We start from the raw sequence: 24075 nt of genomic DNA, 5'->3' as shown, positions 1-24075 counted from the left end.
TGTCTCATTAAAGGGGAATCACCATCTGCTTCCTAATTGTTTCTTTTATTCCACTCTGGATTTGTTATCATGAAAATGTAACTTTTCATTGGGCTCATATTAATCATTTTCTGCGTGGGATTCTGCACAGATTATCAACCCAGACCTAAAGGACTGGCGGTCCTAGTGGTGATAGTAAGTAAATATTTGCACATCACTTAATGACTCTGCGATGTTTCACTGCCTTTCACATTGTTCTTTCTCTGTCCTTCCAACAGCCTTGTTAGATCTCCTTTTGCCTTTGAGGGTCTAGAGACAGACAGAAAGAGAAATGAATGACCCACCCAGAGTCTGGACTGTAATCCAAGGCTTTCTAGTCCAGATCTTGTCCTTTCTATAGCAGAGTTCTCCTTAGCCATACCCTTCGTCCAAAGCAGTGCTTCTCAAGCCCAGTTTCCTAGTATCTCTTGGGGAATTTTTCAGAAATGCGATTGTTGGGGCCCTCTTCAAACCAGTAAATCAGCAGCTCAGTGGGTGGGTCCAGCCATCAGTGTTTCTTAAAAGGCTCCCAAGGTGATTCTTGGATGCAGTTTAGCTTGTGAGCCACTGGTCTGGAGGACTGTACTCTGTCCGTGTCTCTAGATCTTTTGCCCCTGAGTAATAATAGCTGGACAGACTGGGGGAACCTGGCATGCTGGACAGATTACTCTATTCATGCCCTGAGGAACTGCCGTGTTTCTTATTTAGCAAAGACAGTTTTCATTTCTTCCTTTTTTTTTTTTTTAAATGGGGAGCATGTTTGTATGGCCTTTATTTTAAAAATCATTCCCTGTCCTCTACCAGATTTTTCCCATTCCGTTCACTATCCTTTTTCTTGTGAATAATTCTTCTAGGCCCAATCTGACTGAGCTCTAAAATTTGCCTATTTTCCTTCCTCCATATTGTCTTCTCATTAAAAGAATTTTCTGAGACTTTATAAATGTAATTCAAAGGGATGGTTCTCTATGCACATAAGAGCACAGAAGCTGTAAGCTTTAATAATTTTAGTGAATTCACTTAAGGCTGAATTGAAAATGATATTGAGTTCAATGTCAGACATGGCTATGTGCAAGAAACTAAGCTAGGTGCTATGGGAAAGATAAAAGATAAACAGAAACCATCATCTATCCCCAAGAAATACATAGTCTGTAATAATTGAGTAAGAAAACATATATACACACACACGCACAAAGAACTATGTAATTTCATATCCAGTATTTACTGAGTGTCCACTCTGTGCTAGGCACTCCTGTAAATATTAGGAATACAATAATGAGCAAAAACAAGTCTCTGCTTCAAAGAACTTGAACTTGACATTCCTAGTGCTGGGACACCGGTGATAAATAATATAATACAAGGCAACTCACTTGACTTTGAGGCTCTTGAGAGCATAGTCATACTCCTGTTTGCATGTCCCCAGTACAGTGAGTGTCCATAGGCAGATCTTTGTCAAACGCATTGGTTAATGTATCAAGTATACATATAAATCTCTGAAGCCTTTTGGGAACACCAACAAGAAAGATTAGAATCAACTGAAGAGACTAAGATTTCTTGGCAGAGGTACAATTTGAACTTGGTCTTGAGAGCAGAGTAGGATTTTGCAGGGTGTCAGCTTGTTCTTTGTCCTCAACTTGCCTTCTGCTCCCTCATCATTTCACCCCAAACAATGTTGACCCATAATCTTTAAGGTTGGTGAAGGCAGAAGGTCTCATCTTCTGTAATCCCTTCCTGCTGAAGAGGGGTGTAGAAATGTCCCTACCTGTGGGTCCGTATTGGTCAGCTGGGGAACATATAGGGGAGTTAGGAAAGGTGGAGGCAGCTAGAGGGAAAACCCACCTTAGCTTGACAATAGGCAGGCCTCCAGTATCCTGAGAGTTTCTCTAGCATATGAAGGTCCTTTTGGACATTTCCCTTTTTCCTTACCTCCCCCAGCTCTCAAGTATATAATCAGTCATTCCTCACAATTCCAAGGCAGCTCTTTTTGCCCAAGGGTCCAGTCCCCATGCTTTAATAGAATCACCTTTCTGCACAAAAAAAAAAAAAAAAAAAGAAAGGAAAAGAAAAAAAAAGTACAATTTTGACAAGCAAAAGTTATAAAGCAGTTTGCTTTTGTATTAGCATCACCATGTAGTAGAACATCTGAGGTATGGCCATTAAAAGACTAGAACTCTCCTTTATTGATTAGCTTTGTTTTACTGATTAGCTTTGAAACTTGTACTTCCCCCAAAGTATTAAGCTGTGACTTACTAGTAAAAGAATTTGTGGATTTTTCCCCTATTATATTTCTGTTTTGCCTCTGCTATTAGTCTCATATACTTCAAAGGTATGTGAGTGGTATACTTTCCCCTGTTATCTGTCCCTCAAGGTCCTACACATACCAGAAAAGAGTTTATTTCAGAGCTTAATTGAATAAAGTCATTGCCATTTGCTCTGTAGCAGTGGGCCCTCCGGCTTCCTGCAGACTCAGACTACTTCGTACTGAGTACTTGCCAAGTACTAGGCATTTTACCTATCTTCTCCCTAATTATCACATCTGCATGATGTATAGAATCCCTGTTTTTCCGATGAAAAATACTTCTCTGAGCCTTAATTATTTGCCTGAAATCACACAGGGTGTTAAGAGGTGGCACCAGGAGTCAAAGCCAGGACTGTCATTGCACAGTCCACAATCTTCCCACTAATGAGCCCATTCATTGCCGCTCCTCCTTCTCCATGATCTGAAGAAGCAGAAGGGTTTGGGGGAAACAAAACCATGTTGCTAGACCCTAGCCTATAGGGAGATGGCTAGAAAGTTAATTTATGGAAGCATTTGTGGAGGACCTTGAGTACTAGGCAAAAAGTTGAGTTTATCCAGTTGACAGTGAGAAATCACTGATATTTTTGTGAGTAGGAGGAAGAACCTAGGAAGAAAGTGATGCTGTGGGGTGATTAGGTACTTATAGACATGTAAGTAATAGAAGTGGTGTACTTTCCCCCCAACTGCCAGGCAACAGTTGAAGACAACTGTGGGGTTTGCAATGGGAAGATGCTTTATTGGAGCAAGATCAGCATAGGTACACCCCTGAAAACGTACCCACAGAATTGGTGACAGTGGCCGCAAAAAGGGTGGGAGACTGGAAGACAAGGGGAGAGGAAGAATTTGCTTTGTGCTGTTCATATATTACTCTTCCTATATTCATGTATTAAATGTTTTTTTAAAACTTGAAAAATAATTAAATGTTTTTAAAAACTAAGCAGAAGATGGAGCAGATGATAAGTGATAAGACTGGTACAAGACATAGCATATGTAGGAGAAGAAAGGAGGCTATTTTATCTTTTCAGTGAGCCACAGAGGGAATTCAGGCAGGGGGATTGATTCCTGGCAGGTGGATTTCCTGTGACTGATGAAAAGACAAGGGAAGGAGATCATGTGTGACAGTGTGTTGCCCTGTAATTAAGTGTCACCTTCACCCGTGCCAGTCAGCACTGGGTCCCTGGCATTATCAGACGACTCCAGAGGAAGCTGAATTTTCCTTATCCCTCTTTCTACTTCAGCTGCTTTTTATTTCGTTAACAGCTTTATTGAGGTATAATTTAGGCCATAAAAGTCACCGATTTTAAGTGAACAGTTCAATGATTTTTGGTAAATTTACAGAGCTACGTAGTCATCACTGCCATCCTGTTTCCGAATGTTGGCATCACCCCAGAAAATCCCCATGCTAGCTTGCAGTCAGCCCCCATTTCCACCCCTGACCCAAACAGCCAGGCATCTTTCTTCTGTCTCTGCAGATCTGTCTCTTCTGGACATTTCATGGGAATGCATTCATAAAATAATGTAGCCTTTTGTGTCTAGCTTCTTTTACTCAGCATCCTGTTTTGAGGTTTATCCGTGTTGCTTGTATTCATAGCTTACTGTTTTTATTGCTGAACACAGTGAACAGAATTCCACTGTATGGTTATATTGCTATGAACATTTGCCTACAGATCTTTATATGGACTTAACCGTTCCTTCTTATTAAGAAAACTGCTAGGAGTAGGGGCGCCTGGGTGGCTCAGTGGGTTAAAGCTTCTGCCTTCAGCTCCGGTCATGACCCCAGGGTCCTGGGATCGAGCCCCACATCGGGCTCTCTCCTCTGAGGAAGGCCTGCTTCCTCCTCTCTCTCTGCCTGCCTCCCTGCCTACTTGTGATCTCTGTCTGTCAAATAAATAAATAAATAAAAATCTTTAAAAAAAAAGAAAGAAAGAAAACTGCTAATAGTAGAATATCTGGGTTCTATGGAATAATTGAGTTTAATTTTTGTTTTTAAAGATTTTATTTATTTAACAGAGAGAGCACAAATAGGGGGAGTAGCAGAGGGAGAGGGAGGTGGGTATAGCTCAGTGGTAGAGCATTTGACTGCAGAGGGAGAGGGAGAAGCACAGACTCCCCACTGACCAGGGAGCTCCATGTGGGTCTCTGTCCCAGGACCCCTGAGATCATGACCTGAGCTGAAGGCAGATGCTTAATCAACTGAGCCACCCAGGCACCCTAACTTTCTTTCTTTTTTTTTTTTTTTTTAAATGAAAGCACCAAACTGATTTCCACTGTGGGTACTACATTTCCACAACAATGTGAGAGTTCCAGTTTCTCTACATCTTTATTAAAACTTGTTATTGTCTGTCTTTTTTTATTATAGTCATTCTGATAGGTATGTAGTGGTTTCTCATTGTGGTTTGAATTTGCCTTTCCCTAATGACTGATAATCCTGAGTTGTTTCACGAACTTATTAACCATTAATATATCTTATTTGGTGAGACATCTACTCAGATACTTCTTATAATTGTATTATTTTTTTCTCATGATTGAGTTGTAAGAGTTCTTTACGTAGTTCTGGACTCAAATCCTTTATCAGATAAGTGATTTTTAAATATTTTAAAATATTTCTCCCAGTCTGTGTTTTGTCTGTTCTCGCAGTAATTTTTTTTTAAGATTTCTTTATTTATTTTAGAGCAAGCAAGGGGAGGGGCAGAGGGAGAGAGAGAGAATCCTGAAACAGACTCCACGCACGAAGCCCAATTTGGGACTTGATGCTAAGACCCCAAGATCATGACCTGAGCCAAAAAGAGTCAGCAGCTTAACTGACTGAGCCACCCAGGTGCCCCTGTTCTCTCAGTATTTTGAAGCACAAAAGGTTTTAATGTTGATGAAGTCTAATTTATCATTTTATTTGACAATCCATATCATTTTATGGATTGTTCTTTTGGTGTCATATCTAAGAACTCTTTGTCTTACGCAAGGTTATGAAGTTTTTTTTTTATGTTTTCTTCAAACACTTTATCAGTTGCTTTTAGTTTTGAAAGAGAACTCTAGGAGCACCTGGGTGGCTAAGTCAATAAGCACCTGCCTTGGCCCAGGTCATGATCCCGGGGTCCTGGAATTGAGCCCTACATCCGACGGGCTCCCTGCTCAACGGGGAGTCTGCTTCTAGCTCTCCCTCTGCCCCTCTGCCTGTTCATGCTCTCTCTCTCTCAAATAAATAAATAAAGCCTTTAAATAAAAAAAGACAATTTTATTTGTTTTTTAACAAACTCTTAGTGTTAATTGAATTCATGTTTTAATAAACATAGAGAAGTGTTTCCAGTGTTTCTACTGTCCACACTATGTATATATATATATATTTTTTAATCACCTAGAGTCCAGTTTTATATAAGTCCATCTTTCCTAAGGTAGCTAGATAACCAGTTTGTTGAACATTTGGTCACAGGATAAAATAACTCCTCTTTCTTCCACTTTCCCCTAGGGTGTCAAGACATTCCCCTTGATGCCATGCTTAAGGGAAGGTTATTTCCTTTTGACCTATATCTGCAGGTCAGGCCACCTGCCAATGGCTGCGTGGAGCTAATGCCTTCCAGTCTGAGCACCTCAACTTGCAGAAAGCATGTCCTCTCACTTTCCATCCACAAACCTCATCTTATAGTCTTATGATAGCTTTCTTGCTAAAAACTCCTCTGGATTTTTTGCTAAGTTGTTACAAAGAAATAAGAATTTTGTGACTGGCATCATCTTTTCTTTAAGGACACCTATCTAAATTGTAAGCTCTATAAAATGTCCAAGGCCCATGTCCAAAGCAATTTTATTTCCCTCACTGTTCCTAGCAGAGTGCTGAGTTGTTAGGAAGTGCTCAATAAATATTTTTTATTGTATCTATATAATAAAAGGTAAAATGTTTTGTATTTCAATTTAATAATGGCATTAATGTGATTTGTATCCCACTGTTTTTCTAAGTCATCAAATGAATAGCCGTTCAATTCAGATTTTTTGCTCTGTCCTTAAATAATTCTCAGCATGAGTACCGTGGCCTCTTGTATTTGATGTTTCACAATAAATTTACTAGCAAACATTAGAGCTTATATGTCGGAGTAGGTAGCATTCCCTGTACCATGTGCTTTGTTTTAGGAATTTTATTTTAACCATTTTTAAGTGTATAGTTCGGTGGCATTAAGTACATTCATACTGTGTACAAGCATCACCACCATCTATCTTCCCAAATTGAAACTCTGTACCCATTAAACAACAATTCCTGGGACACCTAGCTAGCTCAGTCCATAGAGCATGGATCTTGGGGTCATGAGTTCAAGCCCCATGTTGGGCACAGAGCTTACTTTAAAAAAAAAAAAAAAATGGGCACCTGGGTGGCTCAGTTGGTTGGACGACTGCCTTCAGCTCAGGTCATGATCCTGGAGTCCCGGGATCGAGTCCCACATCGGGCTCCCAGCTCCATGGGGAGTCTGCTTCTCCCTCTGACCTCCTCGCTCATGTTCTCTCTCACTGTCTCTCTCTCAAATAAATAAATCTTAAAAAAAAAAAAAAAGTCCCCATTCCTCCTCCCTCCCCCACCCAGCCCTGGCAACCACCATTCTACTTTCTGTCTCTGTACAGGTACCTCATATAAGTGGAATCATATAGTATGTCACCTTTTGTAAATGGCTTGTTTCACCTGGCATAATGTCTTTGAGATTCATCCGTATTGTACCTTATGTCAAAATTTCCTTCCTTTTACAGGGTGAATCATATTCCATTTTGTTTATACATTCATCCATCAGTGGACACTGGGTTGAAATGTGAAATCCCTCACATTTCAACCACTGCATGTCTTTTGATGGAGTTGAGAGAAGATGGTATTAGTGTATCCATCCACAAGCAGGTGATATTATAGAGCCTGTACTTCTGGTCCAGGAGAATTCTCTTCTCTAAGGTTGATGCTAGCCTAGTGTTTCCATTAGATAGCATACTAAGGCATTCATATAAGGAATAAGTCCTATCTCCGGATGCTCTAAGTCAAGGCCAAGGAGAATGGCCTCAAGTTAGGGAAAAACTATTTACTATAAGCCTTCCAGTTCACTGCCAAAAATTATGGAACCTGGCACATAGCAGGTAGTCCATAAATGTTTGAATGCATAAATACAGATGTACCACTGTGCATAATTGCCAGAAACTGATAACAGTCCAAACAGAATGGATAAAAAAAAAGTGGTATATTCACACAACAATAAAAATGAGTTAACTACAGAATACAAAACATAGACAAATATTAAAGAGAGAAGCCATATATAATAAGATGCATACCGTGTGATTCCATTTACGACGTTCAAAACAAGCGTAATTGAACTGTTTCTGTTTGAGGATGCATAAATAGATAGTAATGCTATTTTTTTTAAAAGATTTTATTTATTTATTTATTTGACAGAGAGAGAGAACACAAGCAGGGGAAGCAGCAGGCAGAGGGAGAGGGAGAAGCAGGCTTCCTGCTAAGCAAGGAGCCCACCACAGTGCTCCATCCCAGGACCCCGGGACTGCAACCTGAGCCGAAGGCAGATGTTTAACCAACTGAGCCACCCAGGTGCCCCGATAGTAGCACAATTTTTAAAAAAGGCAAGGAAGGCAATGAATCCACTAAAAGTCAGAATAGTGATTAACACTGAGTAAAGGGGCTTAATGACTGAGATGGGTTATCTTGAGGGGAGACCCAAAGGCTTCAGGGATGCTGGTGATAGTCTGTTCCTTGACTTCAGTGGAGGTTCTATGGGTGTTCATTGTACAGCAGTTTCTTGTACATTTATATTTTATGTAGCTTCCTATATGGTCATCATAGTTCACAATAAAAAGTTTTTTAGCTCCTATTATTCTTGGGAAAATTATAAAAGATAGTGTGACATAATCATACATACAGTATTTTAGCTCTTCATTTGATTGATTAAATGAGAAAGAGACCATTGACCCAGTTTGGAGAGTACCAGAAAAGAAATGTATACTGTCATTAATGAAGTTTCCTTATTTGTAAGTTCCCCATGTGGATCGCAGGGCTCTCTAGTCTGGGGAAATGGAGATTGGAAGAGGGGCTGCTCTCAGTAGAGGCCAGTCAGCATGGGTAATGTTAAGGACCTGATGCTTCATTAAAAGCCATTCACCTCAGCTTCTTTCCAGTGTTACTCACCTCTTAGAAATTGTATTCATTTCCATCTCAGCGTGATGTGTGAGAAGTGGGAAATAGTCAAATAGGAGCAATCCTCACCCTGTAGGGAAACTCCCTTGCCCCTCGTTATACAGCTACTCTCTCCTGAGCCGTCAGAGAAAGTCAAATCGGAGATCAGCAAATCCTAGGAGCAGCTTTTGAAAAGAGCTTCTTCATTCAGAAAATTTCATCCAATTAAAGTTAAGTGGCAAATTGCTTCATTGCTTCATTAGTAGCTTTTAGATTGACATAATGAACAGCTTCCCAAGTCAAACCATTCGCCTGTGTATCACTGACTCTGGTGTTTTTTAATTAACTTAAGCCTCAGAAAGCTTAGCTGGCCTAAAGGTAGATTATTACAATGGAAGTCCTGACTCCATTCCAACTTGTTAAGGTGTATAACGTGTAATAGATCAAGAGGCTGAAGCTCATCTAGGAAATGTCATAATAGATACTGTGACTAATTGGAGGGCACATTTAGAAATATTTTTATTAAAGATATCCAGCCATCACTGTAAACAGCTTCATGTCAGATTTTTACATGGGAGGGGAAAGCATTTAGCCAGCTTGCCTTTCTCAGAGTAAAATTCTAGAGTTGTGTTCCCTTGTTGTATACAAATTAGGCATTTCTTGATGAATTTATGCAGTTTCTGTTCCAAACATAACATAAATTTCTGACTTATAGACATGAATAACTGCCTACTTCTTTGCATTTTGAGCTGCTTTTTGTTACAGGTTCCTGCCTGATCTTGCTGTCTCTTTTCTTTCAGGGTCTGACATTTCAGGAAGTGGAGAACTTCTTTACTTTCCTAAAGAATATTAATGATGTGGACACTGCATTAAGCTTTTACCATATGGCTGGGGCATCTCTTGATAAAGGTAATGAAACCCAAAAATGTTTTCTTGAGGATATCAACATTGAATCTGTAATCTGTTAAGTGACTACCCTTCCTTAACAGTAAATAGGAGTTTCTCTTGACATTATTTTTTATTTGTTTCCTTTCATTGCCATTGCATTTCACCCTGAGTGTCCAAGCTTAGCAAATGTATTTTCTTGTGTCAAAGGCTGTGGTCAAGGCAGACACCCATCTTTAGAAACTAGAACTTCTCTCATTGGAGCCAGAGTCATGACATATTTAAGATGAAGCTAAAGTCAGTAGCATTTCAATTCATTCTTTGGTGGGAAGCAGTAGTTTGGTTTATTTCCTGTGTTCACATGGTTTAACATGATTTTTTGCTTTGTTTTTTAGATAAAATCATGGCTCAGAACAGCTATCCCCCTCCCCCAAACTGGCTTACTTCCTAGAAACTCAGTGCGACTTCGTACAGGCAATGTGAGAGAGCAGGGGAAGTGAAAACATTATTTTCCCCCCAACATTTTATTATGAAAAAGTTAAAACATTCAGAACAGTTGAAGTAATTATTCAGGGAACATCCATATAGCCATATCAGTTAACATTTTTCTGTATTTCCTATAGTATCTCTGTGTATGTATTCATCCCTCTATCAGTCTTATTCTTTGATGTACTCTAAGTTGTAGACATCAGCATGTCTAAATACTTCAGCATGAATACTAACTGAAGTCCAGTATTTTGTTTAAAGTTCCTTTGTGCCCCCTTCATAGTCTTTTTCTGCCCCCATGCATGGAGACAACCTTAATCTGTGTATTTTTCTTTTTTTTTTTTTTTTTAAAGATTTTATTTATTTATTTGACAGAGAGAAATCACAAGTAGATGGAGAGGCAGGCAGGCAGAGAGAGAGAGAGGGAAGCAGGCCCCTGCTGAGCAGAGAGCCCGATGTGGGACTCGATCCCAGGACCCTGAGATCATGACCTGAGCCGAAGGCAGCGGCTTAACCCACTGAGCCACCCAGGCGCCCCATTCTGTGTATTTTTCTACCATAGATTAATTTTGTTTGTTCTAGAGCTTCTTACAAATGGAATTATCCAATGTATAATCTTGTAAAGTTTCTCTCAGCGTGTTTTTGAGATCATCTATATTGTCATGGGCAGAATAGTTCGTCCCTTTTTTGAGTGGTAATTTGTTGGGAGGACTGCTCCACAGTCTGTCCATTCTTCCACTGGTTACCTTATCTGTTCCCAGTTACTGGCTCTCTTGAATAAAGCTGAGTATCCTTGTGTTAGTCTTTTTCAGGACATGTCTTGCCATTTCTCTCAGATAAATCCCTAGGAACGAATTGCTGGGTCCAGGGGAAGGTACTTAGTTTTTTTTTTTTTTTTAAACTGTCATTCCCTTTTTCACGGTGTTTCTATATTCCCACCAGCAGTGACAACAGTTCGTGTTGTTCCACATTCTTGTCCACAGGTTGGCAGTATTCTGGAGTGTAGAGAAAGACATCTCATTTTGTTTTTCTTTTGTATTTCCTTGATGACTTCTACTATTGAGCAGCTCTTCTGTGTTCTTATCATTCAGATATCTTCTTTGGTGATGTGTCTGTTGAAATCTTTTGCCCATTTTTATTAGTTGCTTGTCTTATGATTCACTTATTGAAATTCTTTTTTTATTTTTATTTTTTAAAGATTTATTTATTTATTTGACAGAGAGAGAAGGATCACTAGCAGGCAGAGAGGCAGGCCGGGTGGGCAGGGAGCAGGCTCCCCGCTGAGCCCGATGCGGGGCTCAATCCCAGGACACTGAGATCATGACCTGAAGGCAGAGGCTTAACCCACTGAGCCACCCAGGCGCCCCTATTGAAGTTTTTGATACATATTAGGATACTAGTGCTTTATCAGTTATATGTATTGTATTTTTCTAGACTGTGACTTGCCTATTCACTTTCTTTTTTTAAGATTTTATTTATTTGACAGAGATCACAGGTAGGCAGGGTGGGGGGAGCAGGCCCCCTGCTGAGCAGAGAGTCTGATGTGGGGCTCGATCCCAGGACCCTGAGATCATGACCTGAGCTGAAAGCAGAGGCTTAACCCACTGAGCCCCCCAAGCGCCCCGCCTAGTCACTTTCTTAAAGGTCTCATTTTCATTTGCAGAAGTTTTTGGTTTTGGTTTTTTTTAATTTAATTATTTATTTGACAGACAGAGATCACAAATAGGCAAAGAGGCAGGCAGAGAGAGAGGGATAAGCAGGCTCCCTGCTGAGCCAAGAGCCGGATGCGGGGCTCGATCCCAAGGCCTTGGAATCATGACCTGAGCCCGAAGGCAGAGGTTTAACCCACTGAACCACCCAGGTGCCTCATTTGCAGAAGTTTTTGTCTGAAGTCTAATTTATTGAATTTTTATTTTTTAATCATTACTTTCTGCTCCTAATAAAACCTTTGTCTACCCCCAAACTGCGCAGATAGTCTCCTGTATTTTTTTCTACAAGCTTTAGTGCTTCAGCGCTTACGTGTCTTATATGATCCACTCAAATTAATCTCTATAGATGGTGTGAAGGAGAGTGTTCCACATAGATACCTAGTTGAACCAGCACCATTTGCTGAAAAAGCCTTCCCTTGTTTTGCTTTGGCACCTTTATCAGAAATCAAATTACCTTTTAAGTGTAGATCTGTTTATGAGCTCTCTGTTCTGTTACACTTATCTGTAATGTCTCTACCCATGCTCACTCTGATTACTGTAGCTTTATAGGAAGTCTTAAAGTGTCAGGTATTATTAATCTCTTAACTTCCTTCTTTTTCAAGATTGCTGTAGATATTTTAGGTCCTTTGTATTACTACTTAAATTTTAGAGTCAGCTTGTTGCTTCCTTTGTTAAAAAGAGGTGGGATTGGGGCGCCTGGGTGGCTCAGTCAGTTAAGCATCTGCCTTCAAGTCAGGCCATGATCTTGAGGTCCTGGGATCAAGCCCTATGTCGAACTTCTTGCTCAGTTGGGAGTCTACTTTCTCTCTCTCTCTCTCTCTTTCTGTCCCTCCCCACAACGCGTGTACGGGTGCTTTCTCTCTCTCTCTCTCTCTCTCTCTCACACTCTCTCACACTTTCTAATAAAATCTTAAAAAAAAAAAAAAAGAGGTGGGCTTGTGATTACAATAACATTGAGTATATATTAATTTGGAGAGAATTGACGTATTAGTGATATTGAGTCTTCTGATTCATGAGCATATTATAATATCTCTCCGTTTTTTAGATCTTTGTAGATTTTTCTCAGCAGTGGTTTTGTAGTATTAAGTAGACAGGTCTGGCACATGTTTTTAGAAATTGATGCTTAAGCATGTTATGGTTTTGATACTATTATAAATGGAGTTTTGTTTCATTTTCCAATTATTTGCTACCATTACTAAAATACAATTGGTTTTTGTATATTGATCTTGTACTCTGTGATCTTGCTAAATTCACTCACTGTTCTAGTTGTTTCATAGATCTATTATGTTTCTCTATATAGGCAGTTGTCACCTGCAAATAGATAGTTTCACTTCTTTTTTGAGATTTATGCCTTTTTTTCTTGCCTTGTTGCACTTCCTTCAACCACCAGTATGATGTTAAATACAAGTAGTAAGAGAAGGCATCCTTGATCCTTGACCCCTTCTAGATTTTAGGGGAAAAGCATTTTCGATAAAAGTATTTTATCGTTGAGTTAGATATTAGACTGTGGATGCCCATTATCAAATTAAGGAAATTCCTTTCCCTTCCTAATTTTAAAAAAGGTTTTTATCTTCGGTGGCTATTGAGTTTTGTCAAATACTTTCCCTGTGTATATATATAAATGATTATTTGACTTTTCTCCTTTATTTTGTTAATATGGTAGATTACCATAAGGGATATGATTATCCCTACTATCCTGAAATAAACCCAGCTTTGTAATAATGTGTTATTGGGTTTTTTTTTTTATTGTGAGATTTGATTTGCTAACATTTTATTAAATATTAAGGGATATTGGTCTGTAACTTTATTTTTTGTAATATCCTTTCAGGTTTTGTACTATTCTCATAAAATGAATCAGGGAGGGGCGCCTGGGTGGCTCAGTGGGTTAAAGTCTCTGCCTTCGGCTCAGGTCATGATCCCAGGGATCGAGTCCCGCATCGGGCTCTCTGCTCCCCGGGAGCCTGCTTCCTCCTCTCTCTCTGCCCGCCTCTCTGCCTACTTGTGATCTCTGTCTGTCAAATAAAGAAATAAAATCTTTTTTAAAAAAGAATGAATCAGGGAAATTTTTCTTCTTTATTTTCAGAAAGTTTGTGAAAGATTACTGTTTCTTTCTGAATATTTTGATAGAATTTACCAATGAAACTATCTGGGCCTGCAGTTTTCTTTGTGAGAAAGTTTTGGTAACTTAATTTCTTTGATAAATACATAGGTATTCAGAGTTTGTGTTTTATCTTGTGTGAATTTTGATACGTTTTGGGGTTTTTTAGGAATTTCCACATTTCACCTAAATTATTGAATCTATTGACAAAAAGTTGCTCATAATATTCCATTATTATCCTTTTACCATCTAGAATCTGTAGAATCTGAAATCACCTTTTTCCCCTAACCTTCGTGAATTACAGCGTCTATCTTTTTTTTCTTTCTTTCTTTTTTAGTATATCTAGGGGTTTGGCAATTTTGTTAAATTTTTCAAAGAAGCAATTTTTGACTTTGCAGTATACATTATTTTGCTTTTCTTTTTCTAGCTTTTGATGGAACTTTATCTACTTTTTCTTTTTTTAAAGATTTTATTTATTTATTTGAGAGAGAAAGAGCACAAGTGGTGGTGGGAGGGAAGGAGAGGGTGAAGCAGACTCCCTGCTAAGCAGGAAGCCTGATGCGGCGCTTAATTCCAGGCAGACAGACTGAGCCACCCAGGCACCCTTTACCTACCTTTTCCAGCCTTTTCCAAGTTAAGCTTTTGAAGCTATAAATTTATTTATTTGCTTCATGAATTTTGAGCTCTGGTGTTAAGAGAATATATAGTTATTGGTTAGGATTATTTTGCTTTTCTTATGAATTGACCCTTTTATCATTATGAAATGTTCCCCCTTTATCTTTAGTAATATACCTTTCTAAAAAATCTATTTTATCTGATAGTGGTGTAATTACTTCAGCTTTGTTTATGGTTATTATTTGCATAGTATATCTTTTTTTATTCTTTTATGTTCCGCCTATCTGTGTCTTTAGATAAGTGTATCTCTTTCAGACATATAGTTGGATCTAGTGGCCTGTTAGGTATATCTCTTTGCATTTCATATCTTAATGGTTTCTCTAGAAGTTATAACATTTTACAGTTCACTTAAAGTTAATAGTGTGCCACTTCCAGTGAAGTGTAAGAACCTTGCAGTCAAATAGTTCCATTTACCATCACCCTGTTTTTTATGCTATAGTTGTCATTTGTGTTTCTTCTGTGTATGTTAAAATCCCTACAATACAACATTAGGATTCTTGCTTCCAATAGTTTTTTAAGAAATAAAGAGGAAAAAAAATAATCTTTTATACTTACCCACATTTACCATTTACTTGTATTTACCATTTTGAGTGCTTTTCATTTATTCCTGAATCTCCAAACTTTTTTTTTTTAAGATCTATTTACTTATTTATTTGACAGACATCACAAGTAGGCAGAGAGGCAGGCAGAGAGAGAAGAGGAAGCAGGCTCCCCGCTGAGCTGAGAGCCCGATGTGGGGCTCCATCCCAGGACCCTGGGATCATGACCCAAGCTAAAGGCAGAGGCTTTAACCCACTGAGCCACCCAGGCGCCCCTAAACTTTTATCTGGTATCATTTCTCATTGGTCTGAAGAACTTTTGTTATTCCTCATGGTACAGACCTGCTAGCAATGAAATCTCTTAGATTTTGGTTAATCTGACAGTGTCTTTATTTCATTCTTGGGTACTGCAATGTGTAAGTTTTAAATCTCTCCTAAGCTCTGGTAGCTTTTATAAACACAGTCTTGCTTATTCAGCACTTTTCGATAGATTCCTTAAGATTTCCTAATACAAGATGATGCCACCTGCAAATAGAAAATATTTTACTTCTTCCATTCCAAATTGGATGCCTTTTACTTCATTTTCTTAATTGACATAGGTTTTTTTAAAGAACAGTTGCTTGTTTGCTTGTTTCTTTATGTGAAAGAATACCTCCTCTGACCTTTGTAGAATCCCTCGAAAAAAACAAATGGTATCATAGAGGTTATGTATGTATGTGTAATACCACTGGGTTATTTCTCCAGAATAGCTTTGGTTCTATTGCTCCATTTCACAAAATGGATTTGACAGCATCTGAAAATCCAAAAATATAAGATAAAAATCCAAAGATAGGAAGTCATCATTTATTGTAAAAATAAAATTAATAAGTTCCTCTTTATATTTGCATTTTTATTTTTAAAAAACTCAACTAAAGATGCTATAAAGCACAATTATCCTGGATGAATCACTGTCTGTGTTAAAATTACAGGGTGTATAAAATAGATTGATTCGGGGTAGTGGTGGCAAAGGAAAGTGCAACCTAGTGGTTAAAAAAAAAAAAAAGACAGTGATTCTTTCAAATGACTTCAGGCCATTTCCTGGGATGTTTCGTCTCCATATAATCTGTGCCTCATTATCTTTGCTAATAGAGGCAATGTTAAAAATTATACAGTCATATCTGATATCCAAATACATATTTGGCTTTAAGATGTATGATATTTAGCATTTGTTTTGACTTCTTGGTTTGTTTTATCTGTGTAACTTTGGATTCCCTGGGCGTAAAACGATAGACATCTAGGGGAAGCTGGCCTAGATTCATACTAAGTAGCAGGGAGAAGCCAAGTGTATTCCTTTCCTGGGGCTGCCGTTACAAATTACCACCAACATCGTGATTTAAAAAAAAAAACCAGGAATTTATTCTCTCACAGTTCCGAAGGCCACAAATCTGAAATCAAGATGTTGGCAGGCCCATGCTCCCTCTGAAGGCTCTGGGGGAAAAATCCTTCCTTGCCTCTTCCAGCTTCTTGTGGCTCTAGTCACTCGTTGGCTCATGGCTGCAGAACTCCTGTCATTGCTTCTGTCTTTACATGGCCTTCGCCTTCTTCTCCCCATGTCTTTCTTCTGTGTATCTCTTAAAAGGACACTTATCGGGGCGCCTGGGTGGCTCAGTGGGTTAAAGCCTCTGCATTCAGCTCAGGTCATGATCCCAGGGTCCTGGGATCAAGCCCCGCATCGGGCGCTCTGCTCTGCAGGGAGCCTGCTTCCTCCTCTCTCTCTCTGCCTCTCTGCCTACTTGTGATCTGTCAAATAAATAAATAAAATCTTTTAAAAAAAAAAAAAAGGACACTTATCATTGGATTTAGGGTCTGGCTGGGTAATCCTTAGCCCAGATCTCATCTCAATTTAATTACATCTGCAAAGACCCTTCTTCCAAACATAGTCACATTCACAAGTTCTAGGGGTTAAGATGTAGACATAGCTCTTAGGGGGCCACCATTCAACCCACCATAGCAACCAAGAACTAAATGTCACCCATAAGTAGTCCACCAAGTAAGACTAAAATGGGAAGCGGGGTGGGGGGGAGAGCGAATTTAAATTACTTTGAGAATACTTGTATTGTCTGTTTAAAAGCTTAAATTTTTCTAGAAACCTAATTATGCTACTTACCTGGGTAACTTGTATTTATCTTTCAAGACTCAACTTCAAGGGCTGCTTCCTCAGAGAGGTCTTCCCTAACTACTCAATATGAATTATAAAAAACTAACTATATTGTCTATATTCTTAGAATTTTTTAAAAACATTAACCTAAAATCCTCTGTCTTCATCATTGTCATCAATTCCTAGCATAAATTATGGACAAGGGCTTTAATGTCCACAAATGTGGCTAATCAGGCAGAGCAGAGACCACTAACAACAGTATTTTGTATGTAGTAGGCCCTCAGTAACTTACTGAGTTATCTACTACCTATCCAGGAGCTCAAAAAAAGTAGGCATTAGCCTTGATTTCTTGCTCCCTCACTCCCATATTCATTTCTTCAGTAAATCCTTCTCTCTACTTCCAAAATGCACCCTGCATCTGACTCCCTTTCTGCATCTCCCCTGCTAAAGCCATAGTCTCTCTACACTGCCTTATGGAGTTCCATATGTCATGGCCCTGTATACTCTGAGTTCATCAAATACCACTTCCTTCCCAGTTCACTCCACCCCACACTTTCTGTGTTTCTATTCTAAATGTACCAAGTTCATTCCCACTTGAAGGCCTTTGTTCTAGCTGTGCCTTCACCTCAAGTGCTCTTTCCCATGAGGTCGGTGTATTTGGGCCCCTGGAATCTGGGTCACATATAAATCACTTCCTCAGAAAGACCTTCCCGTCCTAAAGTAACCCCATCACCCTGTGTGTCATAACATTTGTCACTACCCAATATTTTCTCATGTGTTTATTCTGACTTTGCATACTAGCATGCTTATTTGTCTTATTCATGGATATATTCCCCACGTTTGGACAATCCTCGGGATACAGTAGACACCAACAAATGAATAAGTGAATAAACATTTTGATGGATTAAATAAGACATTGGATCTCAAGCCAATAAACCCTCACCTTTCCCAGTAGACCCAGAGAACAGACTCATGCCATTAATTCACCACATTTTTCTGTGATCCCTATCTTTTAGACTTGACATTATGTCACCTTTTTGCATGCTTAAAAGGGTGATATCAATACTGTGAACTGTTCACACACTAGCACGTGCCTGGAAAGGCTGGCGTGTGTTCAGCTATCCTCGCCACTTTCCCTTACACTGCCGGTTGTGCCTGTCCTCTGCAGCCTCTCCTTGCACTTGCCCCTTTGCTTTCAAACCTTCCTAATCCCGACAGCCCTACTGGTGATTTTTCCACTGGGTTGAGATCTACCCGAATTCTCCCTCTGCAGAATCCTGGGATTTTACTGCTAAGATGGAACTTGGAAGGGAGAGGGGAGAGTGTAGTAGTTAAGAACACAGGTTCCAAAGTCCTGATGTCTGGGTTGTTTTTTGGTTTTGTTTGTTCTTTTTTTTTTTTTTAAGATTTTATTTATTTATTTGATCACAAGTAGGCAGAGAGGCAGGCAGAAGGTGGGGGAAGCAGGCTCCCTGCTGACAGATAGCCTGATGCGGGGCTCGATCCCAGACCCTAGGATCATGAACTGAGCCGAAGGCAGAGGCTTAACCCACTGAGCCAGGCACCCCTGTTGTCTGGGTTTTAAGCTTGGCTCTTATCATTTACCGGCTGATTTGCTTTGGGCCATTTCTGAATTTAGTCTCCATGTTTTTAAAATCAAGATCATGATCCCTATCTCATAGGGTATTAACCTTGTGCCTATCATTCAGCCGCTTTCAGTTCAGTAAATGTCAGCCGCTTTCATTATGAAGTTGATGATGTAAACCAGATTTAGGGTGGTTCGTCCATTTGTTCAGCCAGCAGCATGGGTACTGTGCTGGGTTCTACCCTCAGAAGCTCGCAGTCTAACGGGAGAAAGAGGAGTATACACGCTGTTCCAGTTTGGTGTGGCAGAGATTAAAAGTGGAGCCTCTGTGCCATACTAGGGGTGGGGAAAGAGTGGGATGGGGATAGAATCAGAGTACTTCTGTCTGCCTTCTGCTCTCAGTCTTGGCTGTCTTCCTTTTTCCCCAAAAGGTTAGGACCTTCAGAAATTGGCACCTTTTAGAGGCCCTGGCACTGTCTCTTCCTTGGCTATTTTAGAACTCGCAAACCTGTCTTTAGACATAATTTAGCACAGAATTTCCCCAACAGCATTGTGAAGAACACTATTTACTGCAATATGTTAATGGTTCTGTGGGTTTAAAAAAAAAAATGTTCCATGGTCCAAGTCAGTTTGGAAAATGCCAGGTTATACAGAATTTCTTCCTGTAGCTCTACTCCTGCCAACTTTTTAATATGCTAATGTGCGTTATTAATCTCCAAGAGAGCCTTTATAGTTCTCAAACTTGATTTGCCCCAAAATGTCTTTTAACAACTTATGGAGCTAATGAACAGTTTGAGAACCCAGGCAGGTGGCAGCTACAAATTTACCACACGACAGCATGATCCAATCCCTCCAGAGTAAAAATAACGAAGTTCATTAAGGCGCTTTCTTTAGTTCCTCCATGGCCCATGTGAGAATAACAAACTCCCAGGCAAATGAGAAATGTCCTTGGTGAATTCTGACCATTTGAAGAAAGAACCTTCCTCGGTGAAATAGTGTGCATTTCCCTTATAGGTCATCTCTTGTTTAGCACTTAAGAGGAATTGGTTCTCTTGCTTATTCATACACATACGGGACATAAACTTAGATATATAACCTTTCAAGTGCTGTCTAAATGATTTACCTGGTCTGAAGAAGGTAATGGAAAACAACATGACTTCCTCCCTGATGGCATCCTATGATGGAAAAGTTAAAAGTTGAATTGGAACTCTAGAATGGGCTATGGTTTGTATAACTTAGAATATTCTTTTTTTTTTTTTTTAAGATTGTATTTATTTATTTGACAGAGGGAGACACAGCAAGCAGAGGGAGTGGAAGAGGGAAAAGTGGGCTTCCCGCTGTGCAGGGAGCCCGATGCGGGGCTCAATCCCAGGACCCTGGGATCATGACCTGAGCTGAAGGCAGACACTTAATAACTGAGCCACCCAGGCTCCCCAGCTTAGAATAGTCTTGCTTTCATAAAGAGAATAAAAGATTTCCAGGTATGGTGAGGCCCCGTTTTAAAGCGTCTCAGGATAGTACAGATTTGGTAAACTTGTAGGTCCAGTAATGTTCCCTGTGTCATTTGAATGGTAAGACAAGAAAATAATCACACAAATATAGCCTATGGCCTTTAATACTCATGCCCCCCATAATCCTGCTTAGATTGAAAAGCATCATTTATGAGATGGTTGCCCTTAATTTTTTATAGTCATTCTATATGTGCAGTTTACCTTCTTGTCTGACAAGTCAAGAGAATAACTAGTAAGACCTGTGGCATAAGTCCTCAAGGATGCTCTTGTTACAACCCCAGGCATTTTTTCTAAAGTATCAGTCATATCAAATGATCTGTGTTGCCTTTATTTGTGAAGTGACCTGGATAGCATAGATGATCTTTAAGAATCTCTGTGGCTTTGAAATTCTTTGAGTCTCTTATTTTGAATGAGTAAAGGGGTCTTAGTCTTTTGGTATTTAGGTCCCTATTGGGTTGTTGGGGAAGTTAGAAATTAGTAATGGAGTAAATTCTAACACACAAAGAACTGCTGTATCTGCCACCTTCTCCTGAGCCATAAGAATCCCATAGCATTGTCATTTGGAGGACTGTGAGGCCATCACACATCTGGAACACTAACAGCGACTATCATTTCATAGCAACTTGTGTATGCCAAGCATAACTCTGAGTGCTTTATGGACATTATCTCTCTTAATCCTTGAAACCTGAAAAGTAGTTGGTATTATCCCCCACTTTGTGGACAAGGAAATATAAAATAGAGCAGCTTGCTCACAGTTACCCAGCTAAGCAGGTAGAGCCAGGATTCAGCTGCACGCCTCTCTAATCCCAAAGTCTGTGTATTCTTCCCACACCATTATGTTGCCTCCCAGTAGTTACCAAAATGCCGCTGGAATTTGGAAATATTTGCTGAAACACAATCCTGAAGGCAATGAAGGTTCACCATTTTGAATCATCCTTTTCAGTAGCTTAAGAATGACAGGTTCTAGGCTATTTCTTTCCAGTTCCCTTTGGCTAAGAGTAGACCTTCCTTAGGGTGAGAATAAAGGCCTTTTAGTAAACTGTGGTGTTTCGGATTTAGTGCCCTTCTCTTGAATATGAACTCTGGCATAACATTTTCCCCATGCAGTTGTCTCTTCTGTTCAGGACCAAGTTCTGCAGACATGTTCTGACATCTGTAGTGAACATCTTGCGGTGACATAGACTTGGAGTTACCTAATCTAGCTTCTTATCCCATATAGGAACGTCTTAGTAGGCACATCTGTGTTCTTCACCTTTCTCTTCGTATTACTCTCTGTAAAGAAACCAATACACAGAAGCCTGAAGTCACTTAAAAAGGTCACATAACAAGAAAAGTTGGTATCCCTTTAAAAGATACCACAGAACAGAAAAATACATGTATATACTAAATGGTCCGTTTCTCAGTTGCAACATAGGATATACAGATGTGGACCTCTCAGATTCTAATAATCAAGATGTTCTTCACCACCTCTACTCACTGGTGTGGCAATGTTTTGTTACGCTTTGAGATATTGTCCTAACATCTAGCATTTATTCAGAGTTAACTATATGTATGAAATCTATATAAATTTTGGTTTCAAACTCAAATCTGAATTTGAGTCCCTGCTACTCACTAGCTTTGTGGCCTTGAGCAGATCACGTAAGTTCTCAAAGCTTCAGTTTCCTGATCTGTAGAATGGTGATAATAGAATATTGCTTCAGGGTTATTATGATAATTAATGAGAGAATGCTATACTAATATACCAGATGGAAAGTATAACTATACCCAGATGCCTATTCTGGTTTTCAGTCCCTAGATACTGTCTTTCCTTTGCCCCCTTATTTTCTTAAGGAGCTTATAGACTGGAAGCAAGCTATACCAATGTGAGAACTTAGCAATAAGATATTAAACAAAAGTAGAAAGATTACCCTAGGACCTAGTGGGCTTACTTTTGTTTTCTTAGTAAGTAGTACCTACTGCTTTTTTTTCAGTCATTTTTGAGATTCATATTAGTTTAGAAATTACAAGTTATTTGCACTTATTAATAAGGAGGATTGGAGCTTCAGGTCTCTCCTAAGTTTCATGATTCATCCAAAAATTCTTGAGATCATTGCTTTCAGAAGGCATTATCCTTATTTAAGTTCACTCTTCCTGGGAATATCTAACCCCTGTTAATATCTCTATAGTATCCTCCGCTTTCAAGGGAGGGATTTCACTACACCATGAACTCTTGTGGAAAACATGGTTCATGTCCTCATCTTTTGTGTCTGACTCTGATCACAGAACAATTCTTTATATCCAGTAGATGTTCATCTGAGGTTGACTAAACGAGTGAATTAATTCTAGATATGCTCAGATCCTGGCAAGGATGGTGAAATGCCCTAATAAAAGCCTAGTGAGGGGGAAAATGATACAACTCTGTCACCTTCCCGTGTCATTAGTTTTCTTGACACCATGGGCAAGTCACAACTTCTCTGACCCTCAGGTTAGAGTGATACTAAATATCTCCAAAGGTTCTTCCAGATTGGAAATTTTAGGATTATAATTATATCAGCTTTTTTACTCAATGTAGTAATGTTTTAAGGGACATGTTATAGCCTAAAGTTATATCCAAATTTGCATGAAAATGAACCAACTTATAATTATCAGATACATTTGAAATCAGAGCAGCACTGCTGAATTCCCAAAAGTAGGGTGGCAGTTTTAATTTATTTTCTTGTTAAGAAATGTAAAACTTAATTAGACTCTGGCCAGTGTATCTAAAGATCTCATTTGTGGAGTTTGGTATAGTAATTGCAGAAGGTCGACAGTTCTGTAAAATGTACCTAAAATGAGCGCAGCTGTATATGAAGTATGATTTCAGGAACCTCAGAAGGACATTCCCAACCATAAATACCTTCTCCACTTAGCTTTCTTGCTGCATAACAAATGACCACAAATTTAGCAGTTGAAAACACCTATGTGTTACCTCACGTTCTGTGAATCTGGGTTCAGCATAACTGGCTTCTCTGCTTGGGTCTTTTTTTTTTTTTTTTTTTTTTTTAAATTTGAGAATGAGAGAGAGAGATTGAGAGCATGAGCAGGGGGGAAGAGCAGAAGCCGAAGCTTCTCTGCTCAGCTCATAACAATGTTTAAAGTATAACAGGTGTCAGAGGGCTGCATTCTCGTCTGCAGTTCAGGGTCCTCTTCCAAGCTCATTTAGGTTCCTGGCAGAATTCAGTTCCTTTCAGTTGTAGGACTTTTCCTTTCTGGCTGCCAGCCAGGGATCACTGTCAGCGGGCTGCCGCAGATCCTTGCCATGTGGCCCCCTCACAACGTGGCAGCTTACTTCCTCACAGCCAGCAGGAGACTCTCTTTCCCCGGTGTGCTGTGTTGCATTCTCTTATTATATAATTGTAATCACGGGAGCGACTATCCCATTACGTTTTTCTTATAAAGTAATCTTAACCACAGAAGTCGTATCCCATTATATTCACAGGTCCTGCCTGTGCTCAGGGAGAGGACATTATAGAGGATACACACACACACACACACACATGAATGTTGGGGAACGTCTCAGAATTCTGCCCACCACACCAACCATAATTCCAGAAATTCACACCTTTATGTTTATTCTTTGAAGACTTCTGAAGATATGGACATTGTAACTGATTTTAAGCCTTGTTATCTAAAAAATAATATGGCAGCCATAAAATTTTAGTGTGAGAAGGGAGCTTAGAAATAACTTTATTTAAACCCCTGCTTTATTGCTTTTAACCCCTTCATTTACACCCGAAGGAAATGACTTGCTCAAATCACAGGTAGTGTGACACAAAACTGAGACCAAAGACTGAGGTTCATTGACTTCCACACCATTGTTTTCTTTGGTTCATGGCAGCCGCTGCTACTAGAAGAACCTGGAGAATTATATAAGGGATTCAGTGCGTGCATGTGAAAGGAGAAATGGGAAAAGTTCACAGCAAAAATGTATGAGAGGCCATCCCCCAGACACCCATAGCATGAAGGCAGGAGT

General features: G+C 39.4%; 1 protein-coding gene across 4 annotated transcripts in view; it reads left to right on the top strand.

Annotated features, from left to right (window-relative positions):
- The window catches only part of MICU1 (mitochondrial calcium uptake 1), a 245090-nt gene that overhangs the window by 207582 nt on the left and 13433 nt on the right, over positions 1 to 24075 (top strand). For all 4 annotated transcript variants that reach the window (XM_004769481.3, XM_004769480.3, XM_004769479.3 and 1 more), the window contains one exon: positions 9260 to 9368. In XM_004769481.3, coding sequence (XP_004769538.1) covers positions 9260 to 9368 — 109 coding nt within the window. The remainder of the gene's footprint in view (positions 1 to 9259; positions 9369 to 24075) is intronic.

This window comes from Mustela putorius, unplaced genomic scaffold (genome assembly GCF_011764305.1).
Source record: "Mustela putorius furo isolate JIRA1106 unplaced genomic scaffold, ASM1176430v1.1 tig00000698_pilon_pilon_pilon, whole genome shotgun sequence".
NCBI lineage: Eukaryota > Metazoa > Chordata > Mammalia > Carnivora > Mustelidae > Mustela > Mustela putorius.
This window is presented reverse-complemented; position numbering and strand designations above follow the sequence as displayed.